General features: G+C 37.3%; 1 protein-coding gene across 1 annotated transcript in view; it reads left to right on the forward strand.

The window, feature by feature from the left end:
• The window catches only part of MORC1 (MORC family CW-type zinc finger 1), a 57,713-nt gene that overhangs the window by 21,921 nt on the left and 14,859 nt on the right, over window positions 1-20,933 (forward strand). Inside the window, exons 10-20 of the mRNA XM_063305576.1 lie at window positions 958-1,037; window positions 1,774-1,844; window positions 5,738-5,811; window positions 7,620-7,763; window positions 8,021-8,175; window positions 10,311-10,439; window positions 11,958-12,063; window positions 12,978-13,113; window positions 14,811-14,879; window positions 16,020-16,241; window positions 17,852-17,938. Of these exons, the coding sequence (XP_063161646.1) occupies window positions 958-1,037; window positions 1,774-1,844; window positions 5,738-5,811; window positions 7,620-7,763; window positions 8,021-8,175; window positions 10,311-10,439; window positions 11,958-12,063; window positions 12,978-13,113; window positions 14,811-14,879; window positions 16,020-16,241; window positions 17,852-17,938 (1,273 nt within the window). The remainder of the gene's footprint in view (window positions 1-957; window positions 1,038-1,773; window positions 1,845-5,737; window positions 5,812-7,619; window positions 7,764-8,020; window positions 8,176-10,310; window positions 10,440-11,957; window positions 12,064-12,977; window positions 13,114-14,810; window positions 14,880-16,019; window positions 16,242-17,851; window positions 17,939-20,933) is intronic.

The following is a 20,933-nucleotide window of genomic DNA, read 5'->3' on the forward strand; positions in this document are numbered from 1 at the left end:
CAATTGTATATCTAGAACTAGAAAGAAGCCCATGTATGATTTAACTCAATGAAATATTATCATACATGTGTATTTTAAATCATGATTTAGTGATAGGGAGTTTGAGGAGAGATCAACTATCCATTGATCTCTCGGATCTGCCTATTTCAAAAATAGTAATTAAATCTGATGTGAGAACAATTAACAATAATTAAAATATTTAATTAATTCCATGGTACCAGGCCAGACTGACTTCTATAAGTTATGTAAATATGACCATTTGAGAGACAAAAAAATTGAAATCCACTTCACAGTATTTGTCCGCTTCAAATCCTACTTCCATTGTGGACTGTGACACTGGCTTTTGAGCTGGCTAGAAACTCCTGAGGCCTTATGGAAATTTGGCTTACTGTGGAAAGCTTGTCTCCATTCTCCCCTATACAATTATATAGTGTAAATGGCACATCCATGGACAGAATTCTACAGGTATCTTCATTTCTGCACAAAGGGAATTCTGCATTATCACGTATTTGCATATTTTCCATGCAATTAGTAAAATATACAGAAGTATTGGGAAAAGGAGTGAACAAGACATAGTTCTCCATACATAAAGGAGGCCATAAATATCCCCACCTGTAAAATGCAAATAATAAGAGCTTATTTTATAGAATTATTGTGAAGAAGATATATACTATATATACTTTTTTTGTGTGTGTGTGCCTTCAAATCAGTGTTAACTCCTGCAACTGCCTGGACTAGTCCCTGCAGTTTTCTTTGCAAGATTTTGAAAGTGGTTTGCCATTCCTGATTCCTTGGGCTGAGAGTGACTGGCTCAAATTTACCCAGCTGGCTTTGTGCCTAAGGCAGGACTAGAACTCACGGTCTCCCAGTTTTTAGCCTGGTGCCTTAACCACTAGACCAAACTGGCTCTGTATATGTATACTAATGCCATCAAATTCATGTTTTATGTATTAATAGGATGTATCCATATGTGTCATCTTCATTTAAACAAATTGCTACCCAGGAATTACAGAAGGCACAAATGGAATTGAAAGCTGGTATGCAGTATCCAATAATTGTAATATTTTTGTTCTTTATATCTATATTCTTTAGTTGTTCTTTAAGTTATTGCCAACTTAATTTGTATTCAGATTTTTTGGATGTTTTAAGTTGGTTTTATTTTATAACATTATATTTTCTGTGCCTATAAAGAAAGATAGATGACAGATATTTTCCTATTGTGATGAAACCTCTGTAGCTACTGACACAACAAACAGAAATGGTATCACACTTGGGATAGGCTTCCAAAAAACTTTGGAACTCCTCTAAACTCCTAGTTGTTTGACAGGTACTTGATTTTATGTCCTTCAGAAAAAAATAGTATGTGCTAAGGAAAAATCACTGCATCTTTTGGAAAATCGGTAGCTACAGTCATTCCTCTGCAATATTAGAATACAGAGATGTTAGTTTTAAAAGATGAGTTGCATAAGAAAGGGGAATTGCATCTGAAAAGTAGGAATGTCACAAAACATGCAAAATGAGAAAGACTTGCCAATTTCATCAGTTTTACTTTGGCTCCTCACCCGTACATAAGCCAACTCTGAATTGAATCCAGATATGTTCAGAGATCAGGCCCAGTGCAGGGGGATCCTTTGTGCTACTCCTGTTCATGAAGCGATCATATATCAGATGCCAACTAGAGTCAACTTTAATATTTTTGCTTGGTATGACACACAGATTGGAAAAACCTCTCTCCCAAATAGTTTTAACAAGTTGTTTTGCTTATGCTTGTAGCTGAAGATGCTGTGACAGAAGTAAGGGGCAGACTGAAACAGATACAAGAGTCTTTGTATGAAGATAGTGAGGTACTGTATCAGAAATAACATTCACAGTGTCTTCTATTTCTCTGAAGTTTTCTTTTCAGGCAGCAGCATTCTTTTCGGAATCCCAGTATAAGACCCACTGAAAGGAAATGGAGTGATGGGTATATCCTAGAGAACACTTTTCAGGATTACATTGGCTTGTAGGTGGCCATACTCAGAATCAGATGCCAAAAAATCATTTTCTGTTTTTGAGTATACTTGTACAGATCTCTCATATTCCTTCTGAATATGAACGTTTATGCAATTTTTCTGAACCTGCATTTTTATGCAAGCAAGTTTCTGTGATGTGTCCTTGGACACATACATGATGTATATAATGCGCATGATGTATATCCAATTTTTGTTAACTGTATTGCAAACTTCAGAGAGCTGTGAATTTCAAAGTTTGAGTTTCAATCAAAAGGGAATAATTTGATAATTTTACATTTTTTAAAATGTTATATTTTATTTATTTACAAATGTATATGCTGCTGATTCCCAAATGGCTTTGGGCAGCTGACCACATAAATAACTAATCATGCCTAAAACTCTAACCTTCTAAAAACTCAAAGAGGCCTGGATAAAGTAAAATGGTTATAAGCAGATTTAGCAGTGAAGGCTCTACCCTGGGGGGAAAAAAAAGAATTTACTATCAACTTCAGGTGCGTGAGGTATACAAAAGGTGTTATGTTGAAAGCTTGAGGGTGTGGGGCAGACTGTATAGGACAAGTTATGCAAATAATTAAATCATGTAAGGGAGTGTACACCAATGTTAATACTTTGATTTGGGCTTGGGAAATAACCACTACTCAGTGTAGCTACTCAACATGGGAGTTGTGGCATCTCTGAGCAATTCACCATGTGGTCTGCCATGTTTAGGCCAGCTGCAAAGGCTGTGCCCAGAGAGAGTGTTGCAGTAACCCTGCTTTGAAGAATTATATGTGTATCACTGGAGCAGGTTCCTCTGTTCCAAGTAATACACAACTGGTTTATTAGCCAAACCTGATGGAAACTGTCTCCATCATGTCTGCTACACAATCTGTGAAGCCAGCAGTTTGAATTGAAAGGGGGGTGAGAGCAAATCTAGAAACATAATGTATACTAATATTATTTTTTTAACTATACCCATCCAATTAAAGGGTTCATACTGCTGGTCAGTTGGGTTGAAACTACTTGCAAATGTGGCAGGAGTTAGATTAGTTCTTAATCCATGCCCTATAATCTCTAACACAGTTCCCATCTACATTAAAGGCCTTGAGCAAAACAAGTTCCCAGTGAAATATGGCCAAAGCTGTTAATTCATAAAGCACGCAGCTTTTATTAGCCAACAGTTGACATTATAGAGCATCAACGTAAACCACATTTATCCTTGCTTCCTGATTGTGTTTATAAGTTAATTGCTGAAAAATATAGGCCATTAACATTGTTAATGCCAGTTTATTGAAAGTTTTGCCTTGCATGACCTTTAAACAGTAGGAAGGATTTTCAAATCTTGTTAATTGCCCATTTCCTATTGCCAAGGATTCTTTAAGTCTTTACTAAGCTTTAGGTTCATTTATTTTTTAAACAATGTTTAGAAAGTTTTCGTTTTGGATTTCATCATGATAATTGAAGCCTAATTATACCTGTGCAAATCACTACTTATATTCTTTGGGAACAATGCTGTTACTAATCCCTCTATGCTGAATTTTTATGCTTACAGAATCATGACTATCATTAATAATTCAAAGCCCCCAGCTAAATATACGTACAGTGTCCACAATGTGCTGGGTGCTATACAGTACATAAATAGGTCTTATATAGTCCAAGTCAAGGCAGTAAAATACTTGGTTAATTAACAACTAATGGGTTTCATAAACCTTTCTGATCATCAGTCTACTAGAAATATGATTTTAGAATAGTGGAAGTTCCATTGCTCTTCGGCAGAGGACATCTTTTACATGAAGAAGTACCAAATACAGTTCCTTTCATCTTCAATTAAAAGGATAAAAGGATTCTTAGATTACTAGTGCTAACATAACACACCCATATGCAGCATGGATGGATATTCATTCATTCATTCATTCATTCATTCATTCATTCATAGCAATTATTTGTAGCCACCTCCTCAAATGACTGTAGGCAGCTTACATGCATCCTAAAATTTTTCACAAAGTGTTCTGCTGTCTTCCAAATACACTCCCCAAAAGCCCTGTGGAAGAGGAGAGAGAAAAGGGTGGAGGCCGCCTAACCTCAGAGGATAAGTTGTTCCTTGTGAAGAGGCTGCCTCTGGGAATATCATTTTCAGGATTCCCACCGTCCTGATCTCTTTAGGGGTAGGTGCCAGCAATATCATTTCCCAGCCAGATTGGGTAGATTAAGCAGATTCTACTGGAGAAAATGGTCCTGAAGAAGCAGTTCAGGTATGGCCTTGGAGGGCAGCTGTGCTGTCAGAGGAGCTGCCCTGGCTGCTAGCCAAGATTTTTGTGGGGCAGATGCAGGCAGCATTCTCAGTGGCCAAGCCTCATATATAGGTGTTGGGTCTAAAACCCGGGGAGGGGACCCTCTTCCTCTGTTGCTGAGGGAAATGCTGTTGGTTTGAGCCAGAGAGAGAGAGAGAAGAAAGATGGGAAAAACTCATTGCTACTTTGAACCTGTGCCACTCTGAGGCATCAAGGCAGTATGTGCTTTTGGAGTGACTATGTGGGAGATCGGTGGCTGGAGAAAGGCATTGCTGTGATGGTGCTGGGCCACTGCAGTGGGCAGTTGCTATTTCCTGGTCCCAGAGGGAGAAGATGTCAGCTGAAGGCTTCTCTGGCAGAAGAGAAAGGAAGAACCAGACAAAGGGATGTACTTCACCCCAAACCCAAGGTAGATGGGAAGGAGGGATGCCTGGAGACCTCTAGGAAGCCCCGGACCAGAAAGGGTTGGGTAGAAGACCCAGAGGGAAGTGCATCCAGTAATAGGCTGCTGAGATTTGAAAATGGGGAAGGCTTTAAGTGCACATCAAAGTAAATCAGTTCCCTTCTTACCTATCTCTCTCACCTAGTCAAAAACTGGTGGGGGAGGAAGAGGAAGGGGGAGGAATTGGTAGCTAAGCAACAGAGCAGGTGGTTGCTAGCAAATATAGTAGCTCTGGGAGGGAAGTAGAGAAAATCAGAGCCTTTTAAGAGATAGGAAGGAGGAGGAGACTTTGGACACATTGCTGTAAATACTTCTGGCTTTTCCCCTAATTCCTGTAAACAAACTTGTACATAAAACAACAAAACAAAACAAAAAGCTTCCATGATCTCTCTCAAGCGATTGTTCTTCTTAAGTCACATGCATCCCCAGCCGTAACTACCATCAGTCACTCTGTGACATCTGTCTTGCACCACAAAAAGGGATGAAGTGTGTAAGAGTTGCTGAGTCCTAATAAATAGCTAATGTTCTTCATTGAGTGTCATAAACTATATTGTGTGTGTTTCCTCCAAAATGTGGGGGGGAAATAGAATGAGGTTCTAATTTAATTTATAGGTTCCATTCCAAATTTAAGGTCAACTTCTAAGAATGAAATTTACATTATCCTTCTCCAGTTTGTTCCTTAATTTACAAACTAAAGTAGAATGAAATGTAATCTATGTGTCATTTATTTTAACCTGGGGAAGGTAACCTTTTTGTAGCCAAGAAATTAAAAGGGCGAAAGGGGGGGGGGGTTGTTAGGATTTGAGGGACTCTTCATTTTTTAAATTATGATATGTCTACTTCACGGTTTACATTTTAGTTTTAATATATCCCCCAACCCAAAAGGCAGGAACTATACCATCAGGATCTAAAGGCTGTAGATTTCCCACCCCTCTTTTAGCCTTAGAATGTTCTTCAGAATAAATACACAATGAAGTAACTTCTTCTTCCTTTCTGATATTGTGGGGAAAAAGTTTTTGCAAGTTGTGTTACAAGATGCTCTGGAGGAAGAAAAGAGAGTAAGAGAAAAAATGGAAGATAAACAAAGGCAAGTTAAGACGTATAATAATTTACTTTTTTGAAAAGGTGTTGCAACTGAAGAAATTGAAGTATAAGCCAAAATAGCTTACCTTATATCACCGATAGTTGTACAAATGTACAAATCAGTTCTAGGGCAGTTCCAGGTGTCATAGTTTTGTCACATTTTCACAGTCTGCAGATACTGCAGTACACCTGAGACCAGAGACCAATGATTATTCAAATGCACTGATACGAATAGCCTCAATTTCTTCACTTTTGTTTCTGCAATTCACACATATAGGTAATGTGTCTTTGCAGAACCCAGTTTGGAATCTTCTGGCTTACAGAGTTGTTTGGTGGGAGCACCATCATTACACATACAATTTCTCCTAGATATGGCTCCTGCTGAACCACTTCAGTTAGTTTTTGACCACCACAGTATTAGTGCATTTGTCTTTGAGCATATCATGCATCTGCTTTATCAGAATTTCTCTATTTTTTTCCTTTTTAATTTTTTTCCTTATCATCCTCAACTCCTTAGATGAAATTATTCATAGGACGTTTGCTGTCTTGTTGTAGGCATCTGGCTTTCAGCCTTATGGCTCTGAGACTCCCATTTCACAAGTGGAAAACTTTTCTGTGATGGGCATAAAACTGGCTTCTTGTTTTGGAGAAATGTCACAAAATGCCAGTTTATTAAACAGGTGGTTGCAGTTGTTCTTTTCATTTGTGACATTTGGGATCAAGCTTTAAGGGTGGAAGATTCCAAAGTTACTACAGCTCCCTCATTTTCCTCCAAGCCTCATACCATGTACCCCAGATTGTCTTGTGGTTCCCTCATCTTTTCAAGAGATTGACTGAATTTTAAGGGTTCAGCTTCACCTTCATCCATGCTGAGGAAATCACCCACTAAGGGTTTAAAGTCTTCTAAGGGACTTCCCCACTCAATTCCAACTACAGCTAAAAAAGAAAGATAAAGGCCCTGTTTCATTCCTCATTCTGTTTTCAGCAGTGTCAGATTCCTCTCCATTTCAGCTTTCTCCAATTCTGCTGTATCAACATCACCAATATCTTAGTTGATCACATACTCTAATGCTCATTCTGCTTCTGAAGAGCATCTCTCTCCATTTTTGGTCAGTTCCATGCTATCCCTTTCTTATCAACAGAATCATTGGTCCTTTCAGTGCCAACATTTACAGTCCTGATCAGTGCACAGCCCAAAATATAGTGAAGCAGAACATCACCTGTATTGGCCTTCCATTCCAAATGCTTCTCATTAGTCTAATTGTGTTTTAGACTCTCAAGACTCTGTTCTAAAATGGTTCTCTGAAATAGTCCGACACCCAAATTCCAGCCCAACATGGACAGTTCCCCCAAGATCACTATATTCTGTCTGCTGAGGCCATGCAGTTTCAGTTTTTGTCCCCTGCCATTGAGTCATAGGATCCACCGCATTTCATCCCTAAACAGAATTCATCCTAATACCTATGCACCTCAAATACCTTCTTGGTCTGTACAGCATTTCCTTAAACATCATCACCTGGTGCCCAGCTTTCCTCCATTCCTACAGTGAACAAATTGATACAGTGGCACATTGAGGTTCAGCAGTCTTTGCAAATGGTAGAAGACTAGCATACCAGTTAATACAAAATGCTATGGCTTCACAACTCTTCCAGTGCTTTCAGTCCTGATGAAGACAATAAGGGCCCCTGAGCCAAGCCAGGTTCTCTGCCATTGATTTTTCAGTATATGTATATATGGGTGAAGGTGTGGGTATATGTGTGTTTATTAAAAGGAGAGAGAGAGAGTTTTTTTTGTTTGTTTGCTTCTGTTCAGAAATCTGAGAAGACCAAAAAAGCTATTCATAACATTTGGAATTAACATTCAAAACAGAAGTCAAGAGGGAATGCTTATCTATAGCAATAATCGTTTGATCAGAATGTTTGAGAAATTGGGACCACAGAAAAATGTAGGACCATAGTAAGTTTTCTACTTTAACATGTAAGAACCATTTTTCTGTTTTGCTTACAAATTATTTACCTTGGTTTGATTTAATTGGGTGAGTTATAAACCCAGATTCCTGATTATAAATAAAAATTATAAAGTATTGATTTTTTTAAAAAAAATTGAGTTTGATCTTTGATCTCATAATTTTTTTAAGTGATAAAAATGAAAGAATTTAGCACTAAAATCATGATCCATTCCTTCATATTTAACATATGTTTTCATCTCTGCAGTTTTGGTGCTGGAGCTGTGGGGGTTACAGATGTGCCATTAGATATTATGGAACCCACACACAACAAGCAGGCTTTTGCCAACATTAAGGAATACAGCCACTTGTTGAAATCAATGGGAAATTATCTTATTCAGTACTGGAAAGACATGGGAATAAGTAAGTAGTCATTGATTTGATTAGATGATTTATACAACCATAGCTTCATAGTAGTTCTGTTAAGACGCTATGCATCAGTGAGATACCTCAGAGCATCAGTGGGATACCTCAGAGCATTAGTGGGGCTCACGGTCATGCACACCAGCCCTGCTCATAACTTCCCCATGCATTTTGCCTGATGCCATCTTCTCACTCCTTCATATTTCTACATTGACTGTGAAGGTTCAAAGAAAGCTTATACTTTTATTCACCTGAAGGCAAGTAGGAGCCTTCACAGGATTGGGAAGATTAAAAAAGGAGAAACTATTTCTGACTTTTCCCATCAGTGTGAGAAAATGGAAAATTAAGGCAGAAACGATGATATGTCCATAACGTTCATGCAAAATGCATATACAGATTGAATGTAGATACATATCAGTAATGTAATATAATGCATGACTACATGGAATACCAATTTTTTACTGTGGTATTCTTATTGGTTTGTAATGGAACATTTTTGTGAAATATTGGAAATAAGTGGTGCTGTATAGTGAGCCCATCTGCAAACAGTTGACAGCATATAGAGGTCCCCAGTGGTTCAGCCAATTTGATGAAGGAACAGAGCTATGGTCTTGGGCTACCCTGACCCTCTGACTTCCATATTTCACTTATTTGCAAAAGGACCTGTACATCTGAGCAGAGCTACTTGCCTGAACAAACACCGACTAATTGGAATTCCAAATAAGAAGTTGTTCACATCTAGGGTTCTTTCCAGAGATCCACACTCCACATCAGGATGTTGAAAGACAGAATTAATCCAGGCTAGCCTAGGTACTCAGAATCTTTACAAGGAGAGTATTATATATGAATAATGTTCAGAGCTTATATTACTCAGTTATGGAAAATGGGCAGGGATGGAACAACATTGTTCCTTCTGAAAGATCAGCTACCTTTGGCTTCTCCATAGCCAGCAGTCTTTGGCTCCACTGTTCCCATCAGGCTGCTGAATTGTTAATATCGCAGTTGGTTAGGATAAGAATAGGAGCTGCTTCCTGAGCTTGTTTCTGTCTTCCTCCCCCTCTATGTATTATAGATTGAACAAATACTGCAAGTAACATGTAACTTAAGGAAACAACCATTCTGTTGATGTTTGTAAGCAGAATAGCAATGGCGGTAGTTGGGGTCCTTTTCTCATGTTTAAATGTAAGTGGTTATGTAATCCTAGGCAGGTGGAAAACTCAGAAAACTTTGAAACCTCTGGTGGCTGCTAGATACTATTCAGACAGGTGGGTCACAAAGGATTGCAATAAACAAAATTTGGTCTCTGTCCTCTAGTTGGATCACACTGCTTCGGCCACCAACTTGCTTGTTTTAATGCCCCCCCCCCCCAATGCTGCACTTCACCCAATGCATTTTGTCCTAGTTGTTTCCTGTAATGCTGGGTGAGCAATAATATTGTTCCTTCCTTTTCTGGCAAGACATAACTCTGCCAGGATTTGAATCCCCATTCTCTCAGTAATGCCCAGGAGCACTGGAGGATGAACAATGTACTGTAGGAGAAAGAACAGAGGCTAAAAATAGAATTAGTACTTTTTTTGAGAGGGAGAGAGCCATTTTGATATAGTGGTTAAAGACACAAAGCTATAAACTGGGAGGCTGTGAATACTGCTACTGCCTTAGGCATAAAGCCAGCTAGGTGACCTTCGCCTAGTCATTCCCTTTCACCCCTAGGAAAAGGCAGTGGAAAATCACTTCCAAAAATGCTGCCAAGAAAACTGCACAGACTGTCCATGCCATCACCAGGAATCAAAACTGACTTGAAAGCTGGAAATTGCTAAAGAAATATGCTTGAAAATTAATTGATGTTGATTCATTTTTACAGTGCTTAACCAAACAAGAGCTTTATCAGTCTAAATAATATAAGACATTGTCCTCAAGAAATACAAAATTACCAACATCAGCCCTATTCAAGTCCCCAGGTTCCCCTTTACGTTGCTGCCTCTGGGAGAAACTGCTTTTTGCCCAGGGCCTAGATATGTTCTGGATGAGGACCTGGCACTCTTCATAGTTTTCCAGACCAAATTGACCTGATAGAAATTATTATTGTTGCTTCGCTGTGACATGTAATGTAATATTGCAACTATTTATTTTCCAAGGTCAAAAAGGAGAAATGTTGTTCTGGAATAATTTTGGATATCTGGGTGATAAATGGTATGAAAGACCTTCTGAGACAGTTCAGTACAACAGAAGACGAGCAGCAGAAATTCCTGACATTGTGCAGTGTGGTGAGTTTCTACAGCTGGGCAGTTTGAAAGGAGAAAAGGAAGGAGTAAAGACAGAATTCAGCCAAATGTTTTAAAAAAGCCTTTTTTTCTTGTGACTTCAAAGAAAAGAGTCTGAGCTGTCTTCTTCACAGATGCTGCACACAGATGTGTTTTTCACTTCCTCCTTCATTGAAAAGGTCCTTTTGTAAACACTTCCTTTGTTTCACTTTTTGCTGCCTTTAAAAGCAGACTATTGGGCAGCAAATGTAAAAGATTTCCTTCATGTTTTATTGTAAAGGTTAGCAGCATATAACAAATGTCTTTGCTGGCCTTGCTGTAAGATAAAAAGGATTATAGGCAAGTTGCCAACTATTTGTTGAGATAGGTTCAGATAGAAAACCTTTATTTATTTATTTTAAACTCTTCATGTGGTGGCATTCCTGGGGATGTTGAGATGGAAGAGAGATGTACAAATACACTTTTTTTAAAGGTTTGATCTCTTTTGACAGGCCCTTGTTCATCCTACCAATTTTTCAAAGTGCAGTTTAAGGTTTTTTCTGATACCCATTTTCCTACCTAAAGTCTATGCAATTTATAAAATGCATGTTTTGCTGCCACACTTCTGATTTTTCTTTGCTAAAATATAGGCACATGGTTGCCCAATCTTGATAACGTCTACAATCTACGGGGTGAGGGAATTTAATCATTCCATCCTCCCTCATGGGTAAAAATGTACAGACAACCCTTGCTCCTTGGAGTGTGTGTATGTGTGTTTAACTGGCTGATGTGAATTTTTCCAAGAAATTGTATTGTGAGGAAGGATTATCTTCCCTTTCTTGCATGGGGTGGGCACAATACAGGTATGGTCACTGTGTTGCTATACTTTAATAAAGACAAATCAGTAGTGGAGTGGCATGATGTGAATCATATCTATCACAAAGATTTACATGGTGAGGACTGAGAACTACATATATCCCCTGTGAATACCTTGGCTACATCCCCCAGAGTCTCACAACAAAAGTTCTAGATTATAATGTTTAAGGCTGCAGAAAGGGAAAATCATTATAGGTAGACCTTGTAGTGAAGTCCAGATGAAATCCACAGATCTGGGAAAATGTGTATTTCACCTCTGAGTGCACTGAATATTGTGACAGTACTTAGCCTGGTTAGTTTTGATTAATATTGGATTGAAGATTATCAGGAAATCCCAGGCTGAGGCTTCCCAGGGAAGGCAATAGCAAACTCTTTCCATATTGTCTCCAGGGAAACTACATAGATGTGATTACCAGGAGTTGAGTTCAACTAGAAGGAAACTACTTTATGCATATCATATGTTTTATAAGCTAATTTCAGATGAACATAGTATTATTCTAAAGGAAAAAATCTGTAACTTAAGTAATACTTTCTGATTTGTAGTACAGGTATCAAGTTCCTGATAATTTAAAATAAATGATAGAGGTAATCAGCTAATGTCCCATGTAAAATCAAGTTTATTATGATGTTATAATTAATTTCAGATTAATTCTGTTAATTCGTTAGATGTTTGCCTCAAATGGAGAGTCTTGCCATTTGATACTGATATAAATAATGAAGATCATCATAATATCTGGAATTGTGAAAGAAATCCTAACACTCTAGAAAATAAGTAAGTAGTGACATCACAGTAAATCACCCTTTCACTGTCAGCAGAGTTCCCTTCCTCTGCACTGTTCCATCATGTGTACATGATCCTAAGACATCAGACTGGTATTTTTTTTTATATTCATACCAACTATGTTTCATTTCTTTCAAGGCTGTTGCATTTATAAGTAGTTTATAATACACTGATATATAAATCTATATTTAATATTTTAATATTTAACATATTCAGAAATACATTCTTAAGTTCAACATCAGTACCTAAAGAGCAAACCACTTATAGCATGCCCTTAAGTCATTTTAATAAAAGAATATTACTGCTATAAACATTAACAATAATAATTGTTGAGGATCTAGTGTTCAGAAAAACTTCTGTTCTTCTTTGTAATTAGTGAAATAGTTACCTGTATTGAGTAAATATTCTAGATTGAATGTCTAAATACCACCATAAGATGTAGGGCAAAATATATGGAGCAATATTTGTCCAAACCATAGCAATACCAGGGCATGTCTTCACCAGCCCTAGTAGCAAAAGATTTAGAAATCATGGGAAGACAACATTAAGTAAGTACTACACATTTTACATAGCTCATGGAACACTAGGCCAGGATGACATAATATTAGTACCACCCATGCAAACCTTGTACATGCAATACATATATTTGGCTTATGTCTTCATTTGTTTGTTTTGAGGTACTTTATACACCTACATGTAAAATACATCAGCCAGAGAATGCACATGTTCAGTGGCTGTGGGTTTAGGCTTTTGCCATGAGTAGCATGAAAGCATGTGCCCAGCCATGCTACTTTTGGTGTCTGAGTCATTTCCAGAATCAGGTCTTTGACAGAACATAAAGAAGAGACCATAATTATTTCTTCAAATAATATATTTTTCTTGCAATCATCAATATAATTTGGTAGGTGCAGTGTACCAGAGAATTTGCCCAGCATCCCTTTGGGCACCTTCAACCCAACTCATTGTTTGAATGACAAAGAAAAGCTACTCACTGATACCATTCAGAAGCATAAAAGGAAATTGGAAAATCTGCATTCTCGGGTGAGCTGTTAAGGAAATTATCATAGAGATGAAAATGTTTTGACCTAGAATTTATCTGGATAGAATTGAATAGTTCCCATTTTTCATTAAATCATACAGGATCCTACTTAAACTTTTAATAATTAAACTTTTGGTATTTCGGAGGGTAGGTGATTTTGGACATAAGACAGAAGTGGGATCCCAAATGCATCAAAATGTTGGAGAGGATTATTTACCAGGACCATGTAAGAATTATCTCACCTACTTCACAGCCCTATTTTTTTGGTCCAAAAAATGAATCAGAAAAAACAGACTCTGCATTCTATTCCGATTACCTAGCATGAGGAAATGTAAATATATATCTGTTTGTATGTCTATCATAGGATAGATTTCCACAAAGTTAAAGCATTACAGGTAGATGAAATGGATCAACTTTCGTTAAAATGAAAAAGGAGGAGGAGAGGTGGCAGAGGGTCGAGCTGCCTGGTTTTAATATAGGTGCTTTTGTAGATGTCCATTGCTTTTTCAGTTTTTATTAGAATGGGACAGAAGTTATGTAGACTGCTGTATCACTACTGTTAAATGAAGTATAACAAATTTGGAAGAAATCAATACAGTAGGATTTGCTCCTATAAATTCTAATTTTATTAAAAATGCCTATTTCAAGACTCAACAAAATGTCTCAGAATTTGCAGTTAAATAGATTATAGGATGAAGGAAGATCTGTGGCAAATTTTAGGAAATAGGTTGATGAAATTTTGAGTAAAGGGAAGGGATGGTGTCAGAGAATAATTATGCCCTTTCCTGGATTAGATGGAACAGTCAGGGTGATTTACAAGAAGTTTAACTCATTTCTTTTCTTCAAGGTAGTCAGACAGGTAAGATGACACATTAAATGCATAGAAAAGACAGAAATTGTTCTTGCAGCCCTCAATCTTTGCCTCAAAGGGGCACATGGGAGCATATTATGCTATAAAGTCAGGATGTTGATCCAACCATCTTAGTGATTCCTACTCTAATTGATAATGGACTTTTAAAATATGTAGGAGAGTTGGAGAACCTGTGCCCCAAACTTCCAGACACTTTCTATAAACCTTGAAAGTCCCCAAGATCCCACTGCTACATTTTGTCAGTGTTATATCTCTTATCTTCTCTTTTCTTTTAATATGAAGTAAAATGGGAGGGTAAGTCTTCCCAAAAACTTACAAAATACAAAAAACTTGAAACAGTAGGCCTGCCGTCCCTTATGATACCTTGTATCACAGCTCTGTTCCCTTCCCTCCCCAGTAAGAAAAACTGATTCCCTTGTGTAAGCCAAGATGTGACCACAGACATTTTAGCAAGAGAGGCCAAGGGTTTTCTATGTGCAAAGCCTTCTTAAGGATCTGTAATTTGAGGAAATTATTTTATTGAAACTACTTCAGTGACAATCAAAAGACCACTAACATACCTATTATAATGTCATTCAAAATTTTGTGCCTATCTGCAGTAAGGTGGGGGGTGGGAAATTTTTGTCTATATTTTCTAGGGATGTAAGGGGCCACCCCATCCCATGAATATTAGTTGATTTATTTATTTATATTCTGTCTGCTACATAGTAAATGTTCAAGGTGGCAATAGTCGGGGGGGTTTCCTGCATTTCCCATTCAAAATAAAATTATTATTTATGAGAATAATAAGTAAAAACCAATATCTTACTTTTGAGTCATTTTTTACAGCAACTTTGTTTGATTCAGCCACATAGATTTGCTAAGCATACAGATGACAGGAAAACTCCTGGTAAGGATGTAAGTAATTTGGACTGCAATCCTATATATAACTTTCTTGGGAGTGTGTATCATTAGTATCAATGGAAATCAGAGATAAGCTTCAGGGCTGAACCAAATGCAGTTTCAGTCTTGTATGGAAATACATCCCTTTGCTTTTTCTAAATTTTAAGTATTGGGGTGGGGGTCGGAGCAAACAGTTTAGTAGAGCAGCCATAACAAAGAATGGAGATTTAAACCTTACTTTTTTAGCTGTATAATGAGAAATAAATTCAGAAGGAAAAATATGTTAAAAATGTAATGTAAAACAAAAACAAGCATTAGAATGTACAGAATACATCATTATTCATGATATAGGCCATTTCTTAAATCTATTTCAGTAATTCTTAGTCAAATATTGCAGGGTTGATAAAAGTAGAAATTATTACAAAACATGCTATGGAAAAGGAATTAACTGAGATTCAAAAATATTGCCGGTATAGTTCTTGGTGCTCTCTGAACAAGCAAACAACTATGAAAGCACCAAGAACTCCACAGTTCAACTCTGAGTTACAAATATTCTTTTCTATTGTCAGTACAACCTGATACTTTCATTTATATATACAAATAGTACATATGAAGGCACGAGGTCTAAACTACATATTTAAGGAACATTATAATAATGTTTCCTCTTTTTCCTTTCTTCTGGGGAAGCATGTATTTCCTTAATTAACTAAAACTGCATCAAGAGGAATCCTCCGTTATCACTAGAAAATCTAGTTTTCAGAAGTACAAATTTGGAATTTCTAAACCAAGAATGGACCCCACTTTGCAATTCTGATTTGTAAATCAAGTAAAAAAGCCAGACCACCTAGTTAGCTAAAGACGAAGTTTCTCATTTCTACTTTACTTGATTGTCCAATAGGAAAAAAGAAATGATTATGTCCATCCTATGCAAATATAACCAGTATATATTGCTGTAGCTCTTCAGTACATTAAATAATCCAGCAAGATATGGTCTTTAGGATAGTATCTACTGTCAAGTAATTTTAGATTCATTCTTTTCTCAAGAATCAAGCTAAGATGCAGATAGAATTGGGAATTTGGGGGTACATGTCCATATCCAGGCTCAAAGATGATGTTGGATTGTTGTTGTTTTTTCTGTTTCCAAAAAATGTCTAGAGGACTATCTGCCAGAGGAAGACTTTTCATAAAGATTCATCTCAAACTTGCAGACACCTGGCTACGAAAAATACAAATAAAGGATACATACAACAATCAAATTGCCCAAAGCAGGCACTGGCAAAACAAACAACTTGCTCTCAAAGGAGGCAGCAATTTTATCAAGATGAAAAATATTTTATTTCTGCACTGGAGGACAGAAAGGATCACAGTATGGCAAAGGTATAGTATATTTGAGAATGCTGAAAAGAATCCACCTGACAATTGTTAATGTGTGCTTATTGTTATTCTAATACAAATTCCAGTTTTTCTTTGCATTATGTGATTCTGTTAAATATGTTGCTTAAATGAATGTGTAAAATCAGATGGTATAAGAGTTTACATTTTTCTGTGCTAGAATCACCCCTGGTTTTTAGAACTCTCTTGAACGGGAAGCAAACATTATTTTTCACATTGGTAAGGTACAATGTGAGTGTAATGAAGAAGTAAAATTTTAATTTTGTTATAGCCAAAAGTTTGGGAAAGAACAGACTAATCACAGAGAAGTGTAGGATACAAGACAAGTAACAGGGAGAGGGAATGTTAGGGTGAATCAAGTCTTGAGATGCATGCCTGTTTATACATACATACATATTTCTTTATACGCTTATTGGCATGTTAGCTAGGGATCACATATCTAATAATGCACCTCATGTTTTTTCAGTGCAATTAATTCACGTTCTGTATCCAGTCTGATAGATACTCATTTTTCAAGTATACAACTACAGTATATTATCTGCATACATGAAGCAATGCTTATTTTTCAATTACAGTGTTTTTAATTGTTTATGTAGTGGTTGTTAATTATGAATGCCAAAAATATGGAACATGGTCCTAACTGAGATTATTTCAATAAGCGGTATTTTAAAAGAAGATTTTTAAACTTCAGATTGGTAAAGGGAGATGGCTTATGGGGAATCAGGGATGGGGGAGAGGTACAGGCATTTCAGATGCTGCACATCCTTTCTTCCACATAGGCATTCAAAGGCTGGCAAGTGGGTAGATTGTATCCTTGTTCTTCCTTCCTTCCTTTCTTTCTTTTTTTAAATTTTTATCCTTGTTATTTCGTTCTTCATTCTTCTCTCCATCGCTCCTTCCTTCTCCCCTTGCTTTTCATCCCACCCTGGACCAACCTTGCTTCTTATATTGGTCAGCCTGTTTTATAATAAGCATTGTGCAGTTGCAAACATGCATCTACCTAATTTTAGTAATAAGTAGCCTGCCAGTCCAAATCTTGTGCCATCCTAATTCATTGAGTTTCAGTTTGTACGATTCCTTGTGGCCATGCTGGCAGGGAATGATGGGAATTTCTGTCCCACATATCTGGAAATTATTAGCTTGGGGCAGGTTGCACGAGGCAATATCATTTGTCCAAACAATTTTTGTGCTTCTGCATTGCACTGTTTACATTTTTTAAAAATGGATAAGCAGCTGTATTGACCATAAGAAGCCTGGGGTGTGGGGTGGTATTGGTTAATTCAAAGCTCATACTGAGCACATACTTTTGTTGGGTTATCTCATCATTAACAAAAAAAATTACAAACTTTTAAATTTTAAATCAAGCAAGACAATTAACAAAAATAGAACAAGGAATGTGGAAGAAATGTGACTACATTAGGACATATATGCAAAAGATTAGCTTTGTTTAAATCTTGAAGTTGTTTATTTAGTGTACATAATTTGTTTAAATTAGTACATAATTTGAGCAAGGCAATTTTTATTTTATGACCCCAATAATTAGCCTTTCATTTTTTTGCACTATCATTAATTATTGTTCAATAATTCTGATACAGATGCTACCTTCAGTATGTATTGAAAGGCCATATTATGAAGAACTTGAATTCAAAATTGAATCAGATAATGAGCCAGAAATCATTTATGTAAGAGCCTGTTTGTTTTGCTTTGTTTTCCTGGGTCTGGCCCCATATAATTACATTTAGATCTGCTCCAGGGATGGATGGGAGCCATTTTTAAAAGCCAAGAGGGCGTTTGAGGATTTAGGGAATTTGCCAGGGATAACTTTTCATTGATTCTGATAACTAAATTAAGCTTGTCTGAACAAAAGTGGGGAGGGAATCTTCTGAGTAGAATAGTATATCATGCTTGTTTTCTGGGCTTTTTTCTTCTTAAATCTTAAAATGAGATTTTGTCATTCACCCATACACAGTCTGGGCAGATCCAGGTTCAAACAAATTAGTCTCTATGCTTGTAATTTCCACTGAAATCTACATACTCTACTATCACACTCCTTGAATAATCAAAGAAATAGAGTTTCAGTCAGTCAATTTCAGTCAAAGACTAGCATAGAACAAAACAATTAACAGACAGTTTAAAAGTAAAAGAGGAGGACTGAATATAAAACAGAAGCTAAGGAATAATAGAAAATATTATTTATTTATTATTTATTTATTTATTTGATTTCTATAGCCACCCATCAAAGCAAGTGACTCTAATAATTATCACTATTACTGCCAGTTAAGTTGTGTCTCTAGAACTAAGAAACATTTTTTGTGTAGTCCTTGGTGCTCTCTGAGCTTGGTTGTTTGCTTGCAGATGTTTCATTACCCAACTAGGTAACATTATCAGTGTGAGTGAGGGTGGGGGTTTGCTCCCTGTTTATATACAGTAGCTTGCCCTGCCAGTTTTGGTGGGGGTGCGGTTTTCTCCTTGGTAGTTCCTTAATTAGGGTATTGTTTTCTGCTTGATTAGGTAATGAAACATCTGCAAGCAAACAACCACGCTCAGAGAGCACCAAGGACTCCATGCTTGAACCCTGAGCTACATATATACTCTTCTATTGAGAGTGTTATTTATCTAAAACTAAGACACAGAACTAAAATTCTAAGATAAAGCTATGTTAAAATAAGATGACATCTACCTATCTATCTATCTATACTTATTTAGTCTTGTTCAACAGATAGCCATGGTTATACTGTATTGTGGGATGATTGGATTAGTCAGCTTGGATTTTAGCAGAATTTGGCAACATCCAGGGCAGTAGAGTCCCTGTAATAAGAAACCAGGCTTGTATGTAGAAAATGTCAGAATGCCTTGGGTATTTTACCAGGTAAGGAGAAATAGAACAGATTCTAACATCTGTATAAAAACAGCAGTACAGTAAAATGTAGGCAATAGATTCTATGGCGCCTGTATCACAGGGACATAGTCAAACAGCATGCAGAGTTTTTTGTATCTGCCTTCCAAAATAGCTGAAGGGAGAACTTTGAATTGAGCCAGTGTTAAGGTGCTTCTCAGCTTAGATACTGTAATATGGTTTAAATATCTCACTGGTCAGAACATATAAGACTCGCTGCTCAGGGAGACATTAGCAGTGGAGACTGGTCTTGTCTTTCCACATCCAGCACTCGTTGTGTTAGAATTCTCTTGGCTTGTTCATATCCCAGAGAAAGGAGGGCCTCTTGTGAAAAGCCATAAAAGTGCAATTTATCAAGGGGATATCCCTTCCACATGGCACTAAAATTGTCTGCTAATGTCAGGGGGATCAGTCTTTTAAGAAAAAAATTAACTTCAGCCAATACTTGAAGAAGATTAGCCAGATTTTTTACTCAATCTTAATTGATCCTGTTTCGCAGCAGAGAGTAACATTAGAGACACAGCATGGTACTTGGAGGATATTTCTTAAGAATTTGGATTGCACAATTTCTAATTTTGAACAATTATCATAAGGGCCAAGCTGTTCTTTGTACAAGAGCTGTAAGCATATTTGGCTGTAAATAGCTTAGGGCAGCTGCAATTTAAAAAAAAAAGGCATCTCTTGTTCTGTAAAAAGTTTCAATTGCTGATGCTGATCTTTGGGCCTTCTGAGCTACATAATCCAGATGTGCATTTCTCCCACCTGAAGCCTGAAAGACAATTCCAAGTTATCTGAAAACTTTGACTTGTTCAATTTTGTGTCCATTTAATTGCCACCTGTGGATTTTGGGGCAATTAGCAATTCTTTTGGCTTTTTTCATAATTTATTGTTAATTAAAGGTTACCTGAGGGACCATCTCATTCCCATAACATTGACCCGCCCCACCCAGTCAGGCAGAGAGGGCATGCTACAGAACCCATCGGTAAAAAATTCCATCTAGCAGGGTCCAGGAGGCATGCCTTCTCTGCAGTGGCGCCCGCCCTTTGGAACATCTTGCCCCCAGAATTGAGACGGGTTTCCTCGCTCCCGGCCTTCCGGAAGAATTTGAAGACCTGGTTCTGCTGCCTTGCTTGGGATGGGAAAGGTAACAGCTCCACCTGGGGATGGTTGGCACCATAGCACCCCCTACTGATTGGGATTCCAGCTCCTCTTGGGTTTTATATCCATTTATTCTATTTATATTCTTAGATTGTAATTTTAGGTTTATACGTTTTTATTATCTTTTGTAAACCGCCCAGAGTCCCCTGTCAGGGGACATGGGCGGTGATATAAATTAAATAAATAAATTCATCATCTGTGCAATGAGTGGTGAATGATCTTAGTGCACGTTTAAGCCACTTGGGGTCTGGGACAGAAGGGCTGCATTGTCTGCATAAAGTAAAATTGGGGTATGTCTGTGTCCTTGCTTTGGTGGGAAAAAGTCTTCTGACAGACTGCCAGGGAATTTATATTAAGATTGAATAATGACGGGTCCAGAATGCAGTGGAATTGTTGCAAAGCAATCAATAACAGAGGACAGAGAGGCTAATACTGGGATCTACCACTCTTGGTTGTTGTGAATAATTTCAGCAGTTAAAAGCGGTTGGTGCTTTTCTTGACTTGAGTTGGTTAATCAGATGTTTGATTATTTTGTATTCCCTTAGCTTGGGTTTTATATTTGGCCCTCCTGCTTTAGTTTTAAAGAGTTTGTTAATTGTTTGTTCTATACTGGTCTTTGACTG

The sequence above is a fragment of the Candoia aspera genome, chromosome 5 (assembly GCF_035149785.1).
Source record: "Candoia aspera isolate rCanAsp1 chromosome 5, rCanAsp1.hap2, whole genome shotgun sequence".
NCBI classification, from domain to species: domain Eukaryota; kingdom Metazoa; phylum Chordata; class Lepidosauria; order Squamata; family Boidae; genus Candoia; species Candoia aspera.